Here is a 12,870-nt window from a genome sequence, read left to right on the forward strand (position 1 = left end):
TAACCAAACACTTTTATGTTACTTTTTGTGGCAATGTAATTTTTGGGGGGTTAAAGTGGTCTCATATTAACTCAGTTTATGACTTTTTCCTAAAGGTTTTTTTTCTGGGTTAAAATAGCTCAGATAATTTTTTTCTCCAGTTTTTAGCCTCAAAGTTTGATTAAAACAACCCAATATGGGTTATTTTTAACTATGGAGTTTTACTGTGTACATTATGTCTTCTATAGGACTAAAATAAAGTTGTTGTTTTTTTAAATCATTTTTATTTTTCTCATTCTTTGTTTATTTTAAAAATGTCATTTTCAGTTTACCATGGACCTCTTAATGTTGAGGGCCCACAGGGCTACATTTTTATTAACCTTTTAGCTCCTGAATTTATTTCCAGCTATAAAACGTGTTAACTTTTTTAGCTTTCAAGTACAGTAGATGCTAAATTAAGGTAATTTTGGAGCAGAAGTGACTTCATGTGCATTTGCATCAATAGGCGTCAAGGTGTTGAAGTAGATTTGGAGCAGGTCTCAGGAAACAAAGAAAAGTGTGGAAAATGATCCACCATCATCCACCGTGGTGTTTATCTATAAGCTGTTGGAAGGTGGCACCTCAAATCCCCGGCTCTCTCTTTCCTGTGATGTTTACATGTTTGACACTGGTCTAATCTGCCTCCTGACTGGTCAGTGTGATGTGAGCACGCCTAGAAACTGGGGGGCAACAGTGGCAGCCTGGGTATTTGTTTCCCAACAGAGACTGAGGAATTAGTCTGTTGAGGATTAGTGGCTGGGCTTTCATTGTCTATTGGCTGTAGAGGCATCCTCCACTCTGCATGAGCAAACACAGACAAAAACAATCTAATCTGAACCAGTGGAGGATGTCTGTTCAGATATTCCAATATTTAAGAATAATTTAAACAATTTAAACTAGAGATGAGAGATCTGGTGGTGGTGTTGACTCCTAACTCTTGGTGTGGGTTTTACTGCTTTTCCACTCTTTTGAAAAGGAAAGGTAAGTGAAGCACCACTTTATATTATTCATTTCTAAAAAATAAGTTTGCTCTGAAGATAAACAGCACTGATTTAAAATATATGTAATTTATTTTACTTGGAATTATTTAGCGAAGTTACAAATGATTGTTCCCCTGTGCGATGCCAACCCAATGATGAGTGCTTCAAAGTTTTTCAAAAATATATATAAAAAATGTTATTTAAACAGAAATGGTAGTAAATGAAATAATAAATAAAGAAACTGACAATAAAGAAGGTAATCTGAATTTTTCACTTTGAAATTGGTTCATAAGTTCCCTGTTCCGTTAATGTTTTGGAAAAACTCAATTAAAATTCTTAATACTATTTTTATGCCATTTCGGTTCACAATAAAGTCATTTGTGTTCATGTACTTTTATATATTTCAAAATTTAAAAAAGGGGAAACCTTAGTGAGATATTTTGTAAAGTTTTAAAAAGTTAAATTGCCTTCAACAAAGTGTTTTGTGCTTTAATTTAAATGTGTAGTTTCAGTGTTTTTTTATTTTTTGTTGAATCCTTCTAGAAATTTTTTTTATATTTCCTTTTTTTATTTGTACCCAGGCTTTTTATCTCTCCAGGAAACACATACGTTTTCTCTGTATATAGCTGGCCAGCTCAGATTTTAAGTTTAAGAAAAAACATTTTGTGATCCTGGACTGGATGGACTCTGGGAGCTTAATCTTAGTGTTTTTGGCTTTTTATTCTTAAAAAAAAACTTTTAAAATGTGTTAATGATTTCTATTCAAATGCAAACTTAATTTATAAAGCTGTTGTGATTCAGCAGCCACACATTGTGCCTCACAGGTTTAAAACAATTAAAATAAAGTTATAAAACACAATTTGTATTTGAAAATTTTAAATAATTATTTAAAATGTATTTTTTTTATAAAGGAATTTCTTAGTTTTTAAATATTTTAAAACTTCAACTTTAACATCTGTTTGGAAAAAGGTTTAGCAACCATTGAAGCAATTTTCTCATTGTCTCTGGAATGTGGATAAAATGTTGCTACGAAGACATTTTTTTAAACAATGACCTATTCTTTATACCAGGGTCTGCGGTTTAATTTAGCATGAAAATAAACGGAACACGTTATTTAAATTTCACCTTAATGTTTTAAATAATTTAGTTTAAACGTCCCCAGTTGGGAACTTTCTTGCCGTAGTACAGCTTTGACTTGATCTGACCTCCTGTCTCTTCCTCTTTGCTTCCAGGTGTATCAAAGCGAGAAAATGAGGACCAGAAACTGGCTCCCCCTCCGTTCCAGGAGAATGTGTTTGTTGAGGCCAGCAGACCCAAGTACCTGGAGGACCTGCACAGCGAGGCCTTGGAAGGACTGAAAATGATGCAGCAAGAGGGTACGCTCACAGTATCCGATAACATCTCTGGTGCACTAAGCTACCGCCACTGCAATAGTGTGCAGATCTTTGTCTGCATTTTTCTGTTCAATTTAATCACTGCCAAGCGTGTGGCTGCAATTGGTGCAATAAAACAGTTATATTCTTTGCAGAGAGCAGTAAAGGAGTGGAGTACCAAGACAATGAAAGCACAATTGTAAGTTTATCACACTAAACACACAGTTGTTGTGCAGCTGATTGCCCATTTCAACTCTGAACAATCTCTATTTTCTTTCACCAGTCAACAGTGACGGCTCAAACAGATGGAGAAAGTACAGGCTTTGTGACGGACAGCACAATTCCGGACTCGTCTTCTGTGGTTTCGGCTCAGTCCTCGGTGTCAGCCAGATCTTCTCGCTCTGGACTCATGAGACAAGGTAAGTTAATTATATCCCACATTAAAAAAAAACCCAAAAAGGCAAACATCCCTACTTAACAAATCACAAATAAAGGAGTATTGCAGATATTAGTGTCAGAAAAATAAATTATTTGATGAAATCAAAATGTTCTTGATTACAATGGTCTCTTGTTTTAAAGATAAGGGAAATCTGCAAAGAATTACAAATGTTTTAAGGATGTAAAAGCCCACACTACACAACATATTCATTTTTGTAGATAAGAATGAACATTTTCTTTCAAACTCTCAAAGTTCAAACCTCCAAAGAGGAAAAAAAAATACAGTATTATAGATTAAAACCAAAGATCTGCTCGCGATTGAAGATTTTTGTAACTCTGGCAAAATGAACAGCTTCCGAACAGAAGACACGGCACAAAGGAAACAGCTAAGCAAGATGCAAATCACTGAGTGCTCTTGGGAAAAAAAAGAAAAAAACAGCATGCAAAACCGCTCTGAAAAAAATCCACAAAACAGCATGACCGCAATAGGTGAACCGCCATACAGCGAGGGAACACTGTACTTAGTTCTCCCAACGGAGAAAGGATTTTTAGATGTATCGTCTTAGTTAGGATTAGAGAATAGCAGCTTTTCTCTAAACATCTAATCCAAGAAATTATCAGCTAGTATGAGCTGGAAAACAAGCTTAGAGGTAGCTGCTGTGCAGCTCTGGTCTACTGTTTATTACTCTCTTGTGAATCTTGTTCTAGGATCAACATTTACACCTTTGAATTCTGGGAAAAAGCTGGAAAAAGGCAAGAGGAGAAGAAGACAAAGGAGAACTGTTGTGGGGATCCCACACCATGTTCAGAGAGAACTGGGTATGCAGCAGAGGTTTAAAAATACTAAGTTGTATTCCTCAAATTTCTAAAGCTTGTTCTGATCACTCCTCTGGTATTTTGTCAGGCTTGGACAGAACTGGTTGGGCGCTGAATCCGCCTTTACAAGAGGAGCATCTTTACAATGGAGAGACTGATAACAGCGTCGCCTCTGACGACCAGCAAAACCTTGAATCAACAGACGAAGCTGCTCCCAGCGTTACATCTGTGAAAAACCTTCAGCCTCTCAGCAAAGACAATGTTGAGCAGCTCGGTGCCACCCATGCTGGTCATAGGGACGACCTGGCGCTGCTGCATCACTTGGATTCGGCTTTAACCCGCGGACAGAGGCCTCAGTCCTTGGCGGTGCCCTGGATGACCACTGCCTCCAGCAACCAGAAGCTTTCCCCCGGCGCCGTCATGTCCATGTCACCCCAGGCTGCATACATGTCCAAAATTATCCCCAACGCGGTGTTGCCACCGTCCATCGAAGTGGTGGAAATCAGTCGTGGGCGGAGCCGCAGCAGCGTGCGCACAGTCAGCAAAAGCAGCCTGGTGGTGTCCAGCCCATCTTCCTCCCGCCCTTCCTCTAGAGCCTCCTCTTCTAGATCGACTTTATCCAACATCACCTCTGCTTCCCGCTGCATTATCCCTTCTGTGTCCGACAGCTCCTGCTGGAGCAACTCCGAATCTTCAGAGACTTTGGTATCGGACACCTCCACCATCTTCAGCGCCAGTACCACCAGGCACAACAAATCTCCGGATGGAGACTCTTCTGCTAGGGAGGACAAAGTTGGCCCCACTTCATCCAACTACACCCACAACGGTAAGATAGTCCTTAAAGGAGGTGAGAAAAATGGACAGTTTGGACGAAGTATGTCAATTAAAAAACCAAAAAGGGCTCCGCCTCCACCAAGCCGCTCTTACTCCCTCCACAACAAAATGAAGCGTCGTTCAAGAGATCTAATGGAACCTCAGTTCGGCTTTGCTGGAAGACCTTCAGTCCAGAGTGAGGAAAACAATAATACAATTGGCTTATCCTCAATCCCATCCAAGAGTGGGGACAGCCCTGGCTACCACGGAGACACAAGTTCTCTAGATGACTCTTCCGCCTCTGTGGCGTTCCCGTTTATCAAGCCTAATCCACAAGAACCAAAGACAGAGGAGGTCAAAGTAGAAACGGAAAAGGAAAATGTTTCGTGCGAGAAGCAGGAGAATAAGCTCAACAAAACCCTTCCCCCACCCAATGGCTCCTCCAAGCAGGAGCCAAAACCCTCTAAGAAGGTCCAAAGCTCACCTACAAAACACAAGAAAAGCATCTTTGCCAAGTTTCAAATGTTATTTCCGGGTTCCCATTCTCCACCTGTCCCCGAAGCAGAGCTGGGGGTTCCAGAAAAACCAGAACCCACGGAGAAACTGATGCCTGTGCCATTAGACACAGTCAGCACCCACCCCTCTGTACGGACCCTAAGGGACCTTTTCAACATCCCACCCCCACCTAAGGTCCATGCCCCTCCACCTCCTCCTCCGGAAGTATGGGCTCACAGCAAGCGGACGTTCGAGTTGATCTTTGGACCCCCGGCCCCCATCGACCCCTCTGCCATCATTAAAAGGAATCCGAAAGACAGACGACAACAGAGGCAGTTGTCCTCTGCTTCTACAGAGGGCTCCACCAAAGGCTCGGTGGTAGAAACCAAACACAAGAATCCAGCGGGAAATCTGGAGGCTGCAAACAAACGGTCACTTCCTGAAAGTGGGAGAACAGAGTGTGATGACAAAAAGAACAATGAAGAGCAGAATGAAAGTCTAAAAGAAAAAGATGAGAAAGTGAGAGTAGGGAATGTGTTGAATGGGATGTTAGTGAAAGGTATAGAGAGACGTCAGAAAACAGAAGAGAATCAGAACGTGTTAATAGAAGCTACAGATGGAAAGTCCAATGTGAGTGCGTTGCTAAGCATTTCTTCCTCGTCACCTCCACCTGAACCCCGCCTCCCTCATCAACTCTGCTCTGGACGGACCACGGACACTACGTCAGGGCAAGTTGCGTCTCCAGAGTCATTCTGGCCACCTCCTCCCCCACCACTGAGTCAAGTAGGCATCAGCGGATCTGATGAGATAGACCTCCCGCTTCCGCCTCCACCGCTGTTCGGTGAGGAGGGGCTGTCTTTGCCTTCGCTGCCAGAGGTGAAACCTGCAGACGTCGATGTGATCACGACTAAACCAAAGAATTTCTATCCCTCTAAGGAGGTGATTCTTCCACCTCTAGAAATCCCTCCTCCTCCATCCTACACAGCGCCGCCTCCTCCATCCTACACAGCACCTCCTCCGCCAACTGCAGCAGTTTCTTCTCAGCAGGAGGAGATTCCTGCACCAAAGTCCCAAACTCCTCCAAGTAAAGCTGAAGAGGACTCCCTCCCTCCAGTTGTAGAAGTCTTCCATCCCCTTCCAGATACAGTTGCTCCACAAAGCCTTGATGATGCTGCTCCATCTTCTCAAGAAGACGCTTTTCAAACTATAACCCAGGCATCTCCAGAGAGCAAGCTCACCCCGCCACAGAGTGTTCCTCCTCCACCAGCTTTGCTTTCACAGCAGCAAGAGGACATCCCATCAGATTCGTCCAACAGTATTCCTCCCCAGATCATCCCACCTCCTTTAGATCCTCCTGCTCAAGCGTTTTCAGAAACAACTGATAACTCCACATCCGATGAACCCCCTCCTTCACCTCCATCTGGGTTTAGAAACTCCCCCATACCAAAAGATGTCGAGGAACCTGCTCCTTCTCCACCCAAAGGCATTCCTTTACCTCCACCTTTACCAGAGAATGGTCTTGTGAGCCACAAGCTGCAGTCCAGTCCTGTTAGTCTAGAGGATCAAAGTCAAAAGCAGACGGCTGCTCTGCATGAGGAACCCTCCTCGCATATCACCCCCTCCCTCCTGAATTCAGTGAAGCTGCGCTCCGTGAACAACAGTCCTGAACCTCCTGAAGCTCACCAGCAGACTTCAGATTCACTCAAGGAAGCCAGTCCCGTCATCACCCAGACTGTACTGCAGACGGTGAAGCTTCGGTCAGTCAACAACAGCCCTGAACCCCCCGAAGCCAAAGAGCAACCAGAAACGGAGGTCAAACTGAACCAAGAGCAACCCGACGACCAGGCCCCGACCTCTTCTGCTTCTGCTGAACCTCCTCAGAAACCCATCAGAAGATCTCTGATTCTGGGATCATCTCCTTCTCTACCTGTCGTTGCTGCTTCACAACCAACCCCACCCACATCCCAGCCTGCTCCTGCTACTGCAGCTCCTTCATCCACAACTGTCTCCATAGCAAAGCCTTCTCCCCCTGTCACCGCATCTCGCTCTATGAACCTTCAAGAGGCCATCCGCATGAGGACGGCAGCCAGATCCAAAGAGAACCCTTCGTCTAATCTCAACTTGAGCCCAACTTCACCTTCAAACCTTCGCAAGTCCCCAACGAGCATGGCCAACTTCATCTTCTCTAAAACCAGCAAGAAGGTTGAGGACAAGACGGTACCGAAGAACCAGGAGATTTCCTTGGTGACAAAGACGACCAGCGAAGAAGTACCAGTAAAGAAGGAAGCGAAGGTGCCGCCACCGGTTGCAAAGAAGCCGAGAACCGAAAGCAAAGGGGCCGAGATGAGTGAAGACGCGGAGCCGACTGCAGGACAGGAAGCGAATAAAGAAGGTGTCAAAGGTAATAGAATCTGAATAATACATCTGTCCTGAACAAATGATTACAGTTATCGTTGGAACCATGCTCCTTTAGTAGCTAGCATTCAAACTTCAAACTGTGTTTTTCTGGTGCAACCTCCCCAATGGCTAACTCTTTCCACATTTCCACCTTTAGATCCAGAGGAGTAAACGGAAGAGACAGCAGGTACTGTTGGAAGAGGAACCTCCTGCATATCGAGACTGAAGGAGACCTGGGACGACCTTATCAATAACTTGGAAACTCTACTGCAAAGCTTTGTTTGTGCGACTTAAAAAAAACTGGGTTTAAACAGATGACTATTTCAGAAACTGCTCTGTGTAGGAGTTGAGTTATATGTTAATGGTGTGGGTCTTAATTTTGTCCATTTTTCAGAGTTAATAATATATGTTTTGTTTGTTTTAATTAGAGGGAATCTTTGTTGCTGTAATGTTGCCCTCAGGTGTTCATTGTACCACTGAAAGAGTCCCCTGCTGATTTCACAGCTTTAGTCTGTACGGGACTTCTGGGAGCTCATGTAAATATCGAAGCATTTTTTGTATATTTAAAAATACCCAGTTATAATGGATTTGTTTTGTATGGTTTCTATGAAAGTTTCCACACCTGTTATGTTTTTAAAAAAGCTATCTTAAGTTATTTGTCCTGTTGAAAAAAGGGGTCTCCTTTAAAATTAAATGTAAAAAGGCACAATTGAATTATCTGAAAAAAAGTCTACTTTTTCTCTTTTCTTCCAACCAGATAAGCATATAAAGGCAAATATTTCAGCTGCTTTTTGTTACTCACAGTAGAGGCAATGTTTAAGTTACAACATACTTTTGATCATATTTCATAATAGGTTACAACCGGACGAAATAAAAACCTAAGGAAATTATACATTTCATAAATTGTTATTGTCTTTGTTTTCTCATTTTAATGCTTTATCAATGTTGGTCATCAAACTGTTCAACTTGTAAAAAATTCACACTTTAATGTTAGGTTTATACTGGGCCATGAAATGTGCGTTTGAGCGACCACTTTCAATTCCATTTTTTTATGGACTTAGGACCTACAACCAAAGGGGGTCCAGAAGTGGTATGGTTCGGTCTGGCTTATTGGGTCTCTTTTAAAATGGAAATGCTCAAAATACTGGACTGAACCATAGTAGAAATGAGGAATTAAGGATCCTTTAAGATCTGGCCAGGAACGCTAAAGTCTGTGCATGTCGGAGCTTCAGGAATCGGGTCGTTTTACTTCCAGGTAGGAAAAAACTCACAAATAACTAATATATATATATATATATTTCACTCTGAAAGGCTTAAGAAAATCATGGTATGGCCTTTTTAAGAGCATCCCTCAGCTTCTTGTTTTCCATTTAAACCCTGGACCGCTAGGTGGCAGCACACCACACCGAGCCTCTTTGAACAGCTCTACGCCAAACCAATAGAACAAGATCTTGCAAGATCCAGCTTGTGTTAAACAAGTCAGCCTTGTGGTTTTTGTTATGAGACATGCATTTCATTTTTACTTGGGATGGGTACCAAACTGAAACTGCCACGTTGCTGCCAGTATCATAAAAACGCAGATTGCGGTGGTTCGTAGCCAGCTCAGATAGAAATGACTGAAACAATGCAGCAGCTGAAGCATGGAGCTTCAGCTTAAAAGTAAAAAATTATTTCGGTATAGACTTGGGATGTATTGCATCATGAGACGCGTATCGCGATACAGACCATATCGCCAGACTTTTGTCAATGCACAAGCTATTGACTTGAGTAGCGTCCTTTTCAAAACAGAGAAATGTCAGCTGTTTGAAAATCAATCATGAAGGAGAAGTTGTGGCTTGTGCCCTGCTGGAATTATAACACCAAGTCTCATATCGGAACAGAAGAGCCTGGATCAAGATTTTACACCAAGTCTCTTCCAACTGTAGGTACATACGCTATGGGGTAGTGACAGACCAGTGTGAACATATTCACACATGCCTGGTATATACACACTTTTAGACCATTTTCACATTGGTAAACTTTAAAAACTAAACTTATTGCAAAGTGTCCCAATTCGTATTAGATAATCTTATCCATGAAGATAAGATAGTCCTTTATTCGTCCCACGGTGGGGAAATTGCAGTGTTACAGCAGCATTGCAGATAGGTAAAGTTAAGATAAGGTAAGATAAGTTCTATCTTATTCATCTGAAACTTAAGATGAGATTGAAGTAATAAGAAGAACAGTATCATGAAGCAACTGTATTTTCAATTTTATTCAAATGAGAAAAAATGACTTAAATCAACAAAGGATTCATGGATTTAACTATCTCCATGTGAAATACCACGTCTTTTCATCTGCTAGACTGTCTTCATTCAATGGAAGGTCAGAAGTCCTCATGGTCTTGTTGCTTCCACACCCATGCAGCTCCTTCTCTTCAAAGGTAACAAGCATCTCCTTTGAGCTTTCCTCTGTTGTTATCAGTTCCTCAATCTTCCCTGTGGGATTGGACCCTTCACTCCCCTGATGGTTCAAGCTGGGTTCATCTTCATTACTCTCCAGCTCGACTTCCTCTTCAATCTTTTGGAAGTCTTCCTCCTGGTCCCCTGACCCATCCTCTTTCAAGTCAGCGAGATTTGTCTCCTCTGGTTGACCCATCTCCTCCTCCAAAACCTTCATGTAATCAAACTTGACAAGTTTAGGTTCTGCAGCTGCTTTGCCATACTTTCCTGCATTTGTTTTTTCCCAGAAATTCCCATGGTTGTAAAGGTTAGAGTAATGGTTTTCCTTGTCTCCTCTTCTCCAGCTGCTTGCAGAAGGACCAGCAGGTATAAAGCCTTCATCTGCTGCATGTGGCTGATCAGAAACTAGGAGTGGCCTGCTACTTGCCGAACCTTAAAAATCAAAGAAATCAAATGTTATTTTAAGCTTTTTCAAGTTGGATTAACCAACCAAATTGAGATACAGACCTTCCTTCAAAGCCCTTCTGGACTTGGAGGTTACACACTTTGACTCACAGCATTCACAGAGAGAGTCCTCACCAGTGAGAGCCATCCATCTGTCCAGAAACAAGACATCATCCAAAGCTGTACAGCTGGAGCTTTAACTTCCCATCAGCACTGACCTGTGGCTTTTGTAGGTACAGGATTTATACATCGGTCCTGGTTCCTCTGATGTGACCAATAATTTGCAGTGGATGCTGACCTGAAAGCAAAACAGGTTAAGCACAGTTGATGAAGTAAAAAACAAAACCATATTCTGCCTCCTCACCTCAGTGTCTGGATCAGCTGTGAACTGGAAAGCCTTCAGAGAGAACCTTAAGGTGTCGTCTGTCCTTGAAATGAACTGTGAGGCTCCGGGGTCCTGTTTACTGTCCAGCATGCAACTGTGGGAACGAATGACAGTAAGAACACATCTAGAGATGTGAAGGTCTGCTGCTTATTAGAACATACCCATAGTTATCGATGATGGTGTATTTGAGGGATGATTTCGACCCGGTCGGTGTGACATAGCAGCTATTGATGTACACTTTCTCTCCAGAGAGAAGGTGGGGAGCAGAGACTTGGAGGTTTACTGTTTGTCCCAGTAGATACGCCTGCGTCTTGGCTGGCATTTTCCAGGAATCTAAGAATCCGGAATCGTGAAACATATTACTAAATACAACATTTGGGTTGAAGACTTGCAGGTCTGAGGAGGTTTTCCTAGCCCGACCTTCCATTAGCTTGAGCTGAAAATCCATTTGACGTCCTTTCAGGTTCTTGCGCACCAATACAGTTTGCCAAGTGGGCTGCACTGCAAGCTGATGCACAGAGTGGTCCCTGTAGGACAGATGATCACAGATGAAATGATTTTATAATGATACAAGTTGATTTGATTAACAACTTGTCTCAGATTGATCTGATTAGATGGTATGAATTGAAATCGCTTCTGTACAAGTCTGACCTTCGATAATGGCATTCAATGTTGATGCTCAGCTGTTGGGCCCTGCTTGGAAACCGTTTGGATGAGGGTTCATAATGGAGCACGTTTTTGTAGATGAGATATCCATGAGACAGCTGTGCATAAAAAAAAGAATAGGACCAAGTCAGAAATGATTCCAGGATTTAAAACATCAACATGCAGCTGTATTTACCTCACGCACTCCATCACATGCAGTCAAGGAATATTTGAAGAGCAGATCTCCCTGAGGTTTCAGCACCCCGTTGCTCTTGCAGCTGCTGCCAAGCGTCAGCTCCTGCGCGTCTGCGCCCAACCCGTAGAAAGCTGGGTTCACCCGCACCACAAAGTCAGACGGGAAGCAGGTGACAGAGACGTCCGGGCCTTTGGCGGCGTCGGCCTGGATCCCTGCCCCGGGCTGCACTGGACGCATGGACAACGGCGTCACTAAAGTCTTGGAGTGATAGGTCTTCCCCGAACTGAGAAGAGACGATCTGTGCGCCCCAGCTCTGTCCTTCCTGGATGGCTTTTCACGCAACTCCAAAAGTTCTTCTCCCGCGCTGAACGGAACCGCGCGGGACTCAACAAAACATTTGACGGCCCCCTTTGATAGAACGCAAATAAACAACATAAAGAGTTTCCACTTTGTTTTCATCGCAGCAGACGGCTGTCCTCCGACTTTCCACTGTCACTCTGCGCGGGAAAACACCTCCAACACACCTGTCGCTAATTAGAGGAAAATGAGGAGCCCATCAAAACGGAAATGACCTCATTAAAACTTTTGTTACAAATATTAATTTAGGATAATATTATAATTAATTTCAAACAAATTCCTATATATTTTAATTCTGGTGATAAGAAGGTAGAAAGTAGTATACATTTGTTACTCCTACAATTTCATTTTTTATACAGAAGTGTAGAGTAAGAAAACAACTCCCACATTTAAAGGATTTATGATTAGGTTGTCAATTTTATGAATATCTTAAAATGATAAATACACCCCAGACAAGTAACACTGGTACAATTTGTGCTTTTTTGTTTAATGAGTAATTCCCCATCTTAGATTTATTTCTTATTATTTGTTAATGCTTGATATTATTTTACTTTCTATTAATATTATGGTTATTTCTTCTTGGAATTAATTCCTTATGATTGACATGTTGCCATTACCTTTCTGTATATTGTAATCTTCTGGTTGAAAGATGACATTAGTTGTGAATTTTTTGTGGAGTGCTTGCTGCTGTAATTTGTAGTTTTGTGTGATATTAAATAGAGTTCTTACAATATATATATATATATATATATATATATATATATATATATATATATATATATATATATATATATATATATATATATATATATATGTACATAATTAGGATAATATACAATTGGAAATTTTCACTTTAATGACTAATTGTTTCAAACAAATTCTCACATATTTTAACTCTAATGATAAAAAGGTTGAACATGGCAATCTGTTACGTTTCCAATTTAAAAGTTGCAGACATTGGTGCAGAATAAATAAAAAAGGTATTGAATTTAGCAAATTATCAATTGTATAAATATCTTAAATGTATTGATACATCAAATACACTAAAACAATTTTATTATTTTTGGTTTTA

The 12,870-nt window shown here is 41.6% G+C and overlaps 2 protein-coding genes across 2 annotated transcripts in view; one reads left to right on the forward strand and one right to left on the reverse strand.

Moving 5' to 3' along the window:
* LOC112146137 (uncharacterized protein KIAA1522 homolog) overlaps positions 1 to 8,227 on the forward strand; it is a 34,471-nt gene extending 26,244 nt beyond the window's left edge. Inside the window, exons 3-8 of the mRNA XM_024271818.2 lie at positions 2,231 to 2,374; positions 2,527 to 2,570; positions 2,655 to 2,790; positions 3,518 to 3,628; positions 3,714 to 7,334; positions 7,488 to 8,227. Of these exons, the coding sequence (XP_024127586.1) occupies positions 2,231 to 2,374; positions 2,527 to 2,570; positions 2,655 to 2,790; positions 3,518 to 3,628; positions 3,714 to 7,334; positions 7,488 to 7,501 (4,070 nt within the window). The 3' untranslated portion in view covers positions 7,502 to 8,227. The remainder of the gene's footprint in view (positions 1 to 2,230; positions 2,375 to 2,526; positions 2,571 to 2,654; positions 2,791 to 3,517; positions 3,629 to 3,713; positions 7,335 to 7,487) is intronic.
* Positions 8,228 to 9,627: 1,400 nt separating this feature from the next.
* On the reverse strand, positions 9,628 to 11,979 carry si:ch211-67f13.7 (uncharacterized protein LOC565426 homolog). The gene is made up of 8 exons (XM_024272677.2): positions 11,442 to 11,979; positions 11,252 to 11,364; positions 11,021 to 11,127; positions 10,762 to 10,933; positions 10,580 to 10,694; positions 10,434 to 10,513; positions 10,279 to 10,367; positions 9,628 to 10,203 (listed from the first exon to the last, which is right to left on the reverse strand). The coding sequence occupies exons 1-8, from the start codon at positions 11,898 to 11,900 to the stop codon at positions 9,635 to 9,637; spliced, it is 1,704 nt and encodes a 567-aa protein (XP_024128445.1). The 5' UTR covers positions 11,901 to 11,979; the 3' UTR covers positions 9,628 to 9,634.
* Positions 11,980 to 12,870: the final 891 nt, after the last annotated feature.

Source organism: Oryzias melastigma, linkage group LG22, assembly GCF_002922805.2.
Source record: "Oryzias melastigma strain HK-1 linkage group LG22, ASM292280v2, whole genome shotgun sequence".
NCBI classification, from domain to species: Eukaryota; Metazoa; Chordata; class Actinopteri; order Beloniformes; family Adrianichthyidae; genus Oryzias; species Oryzias melastigma.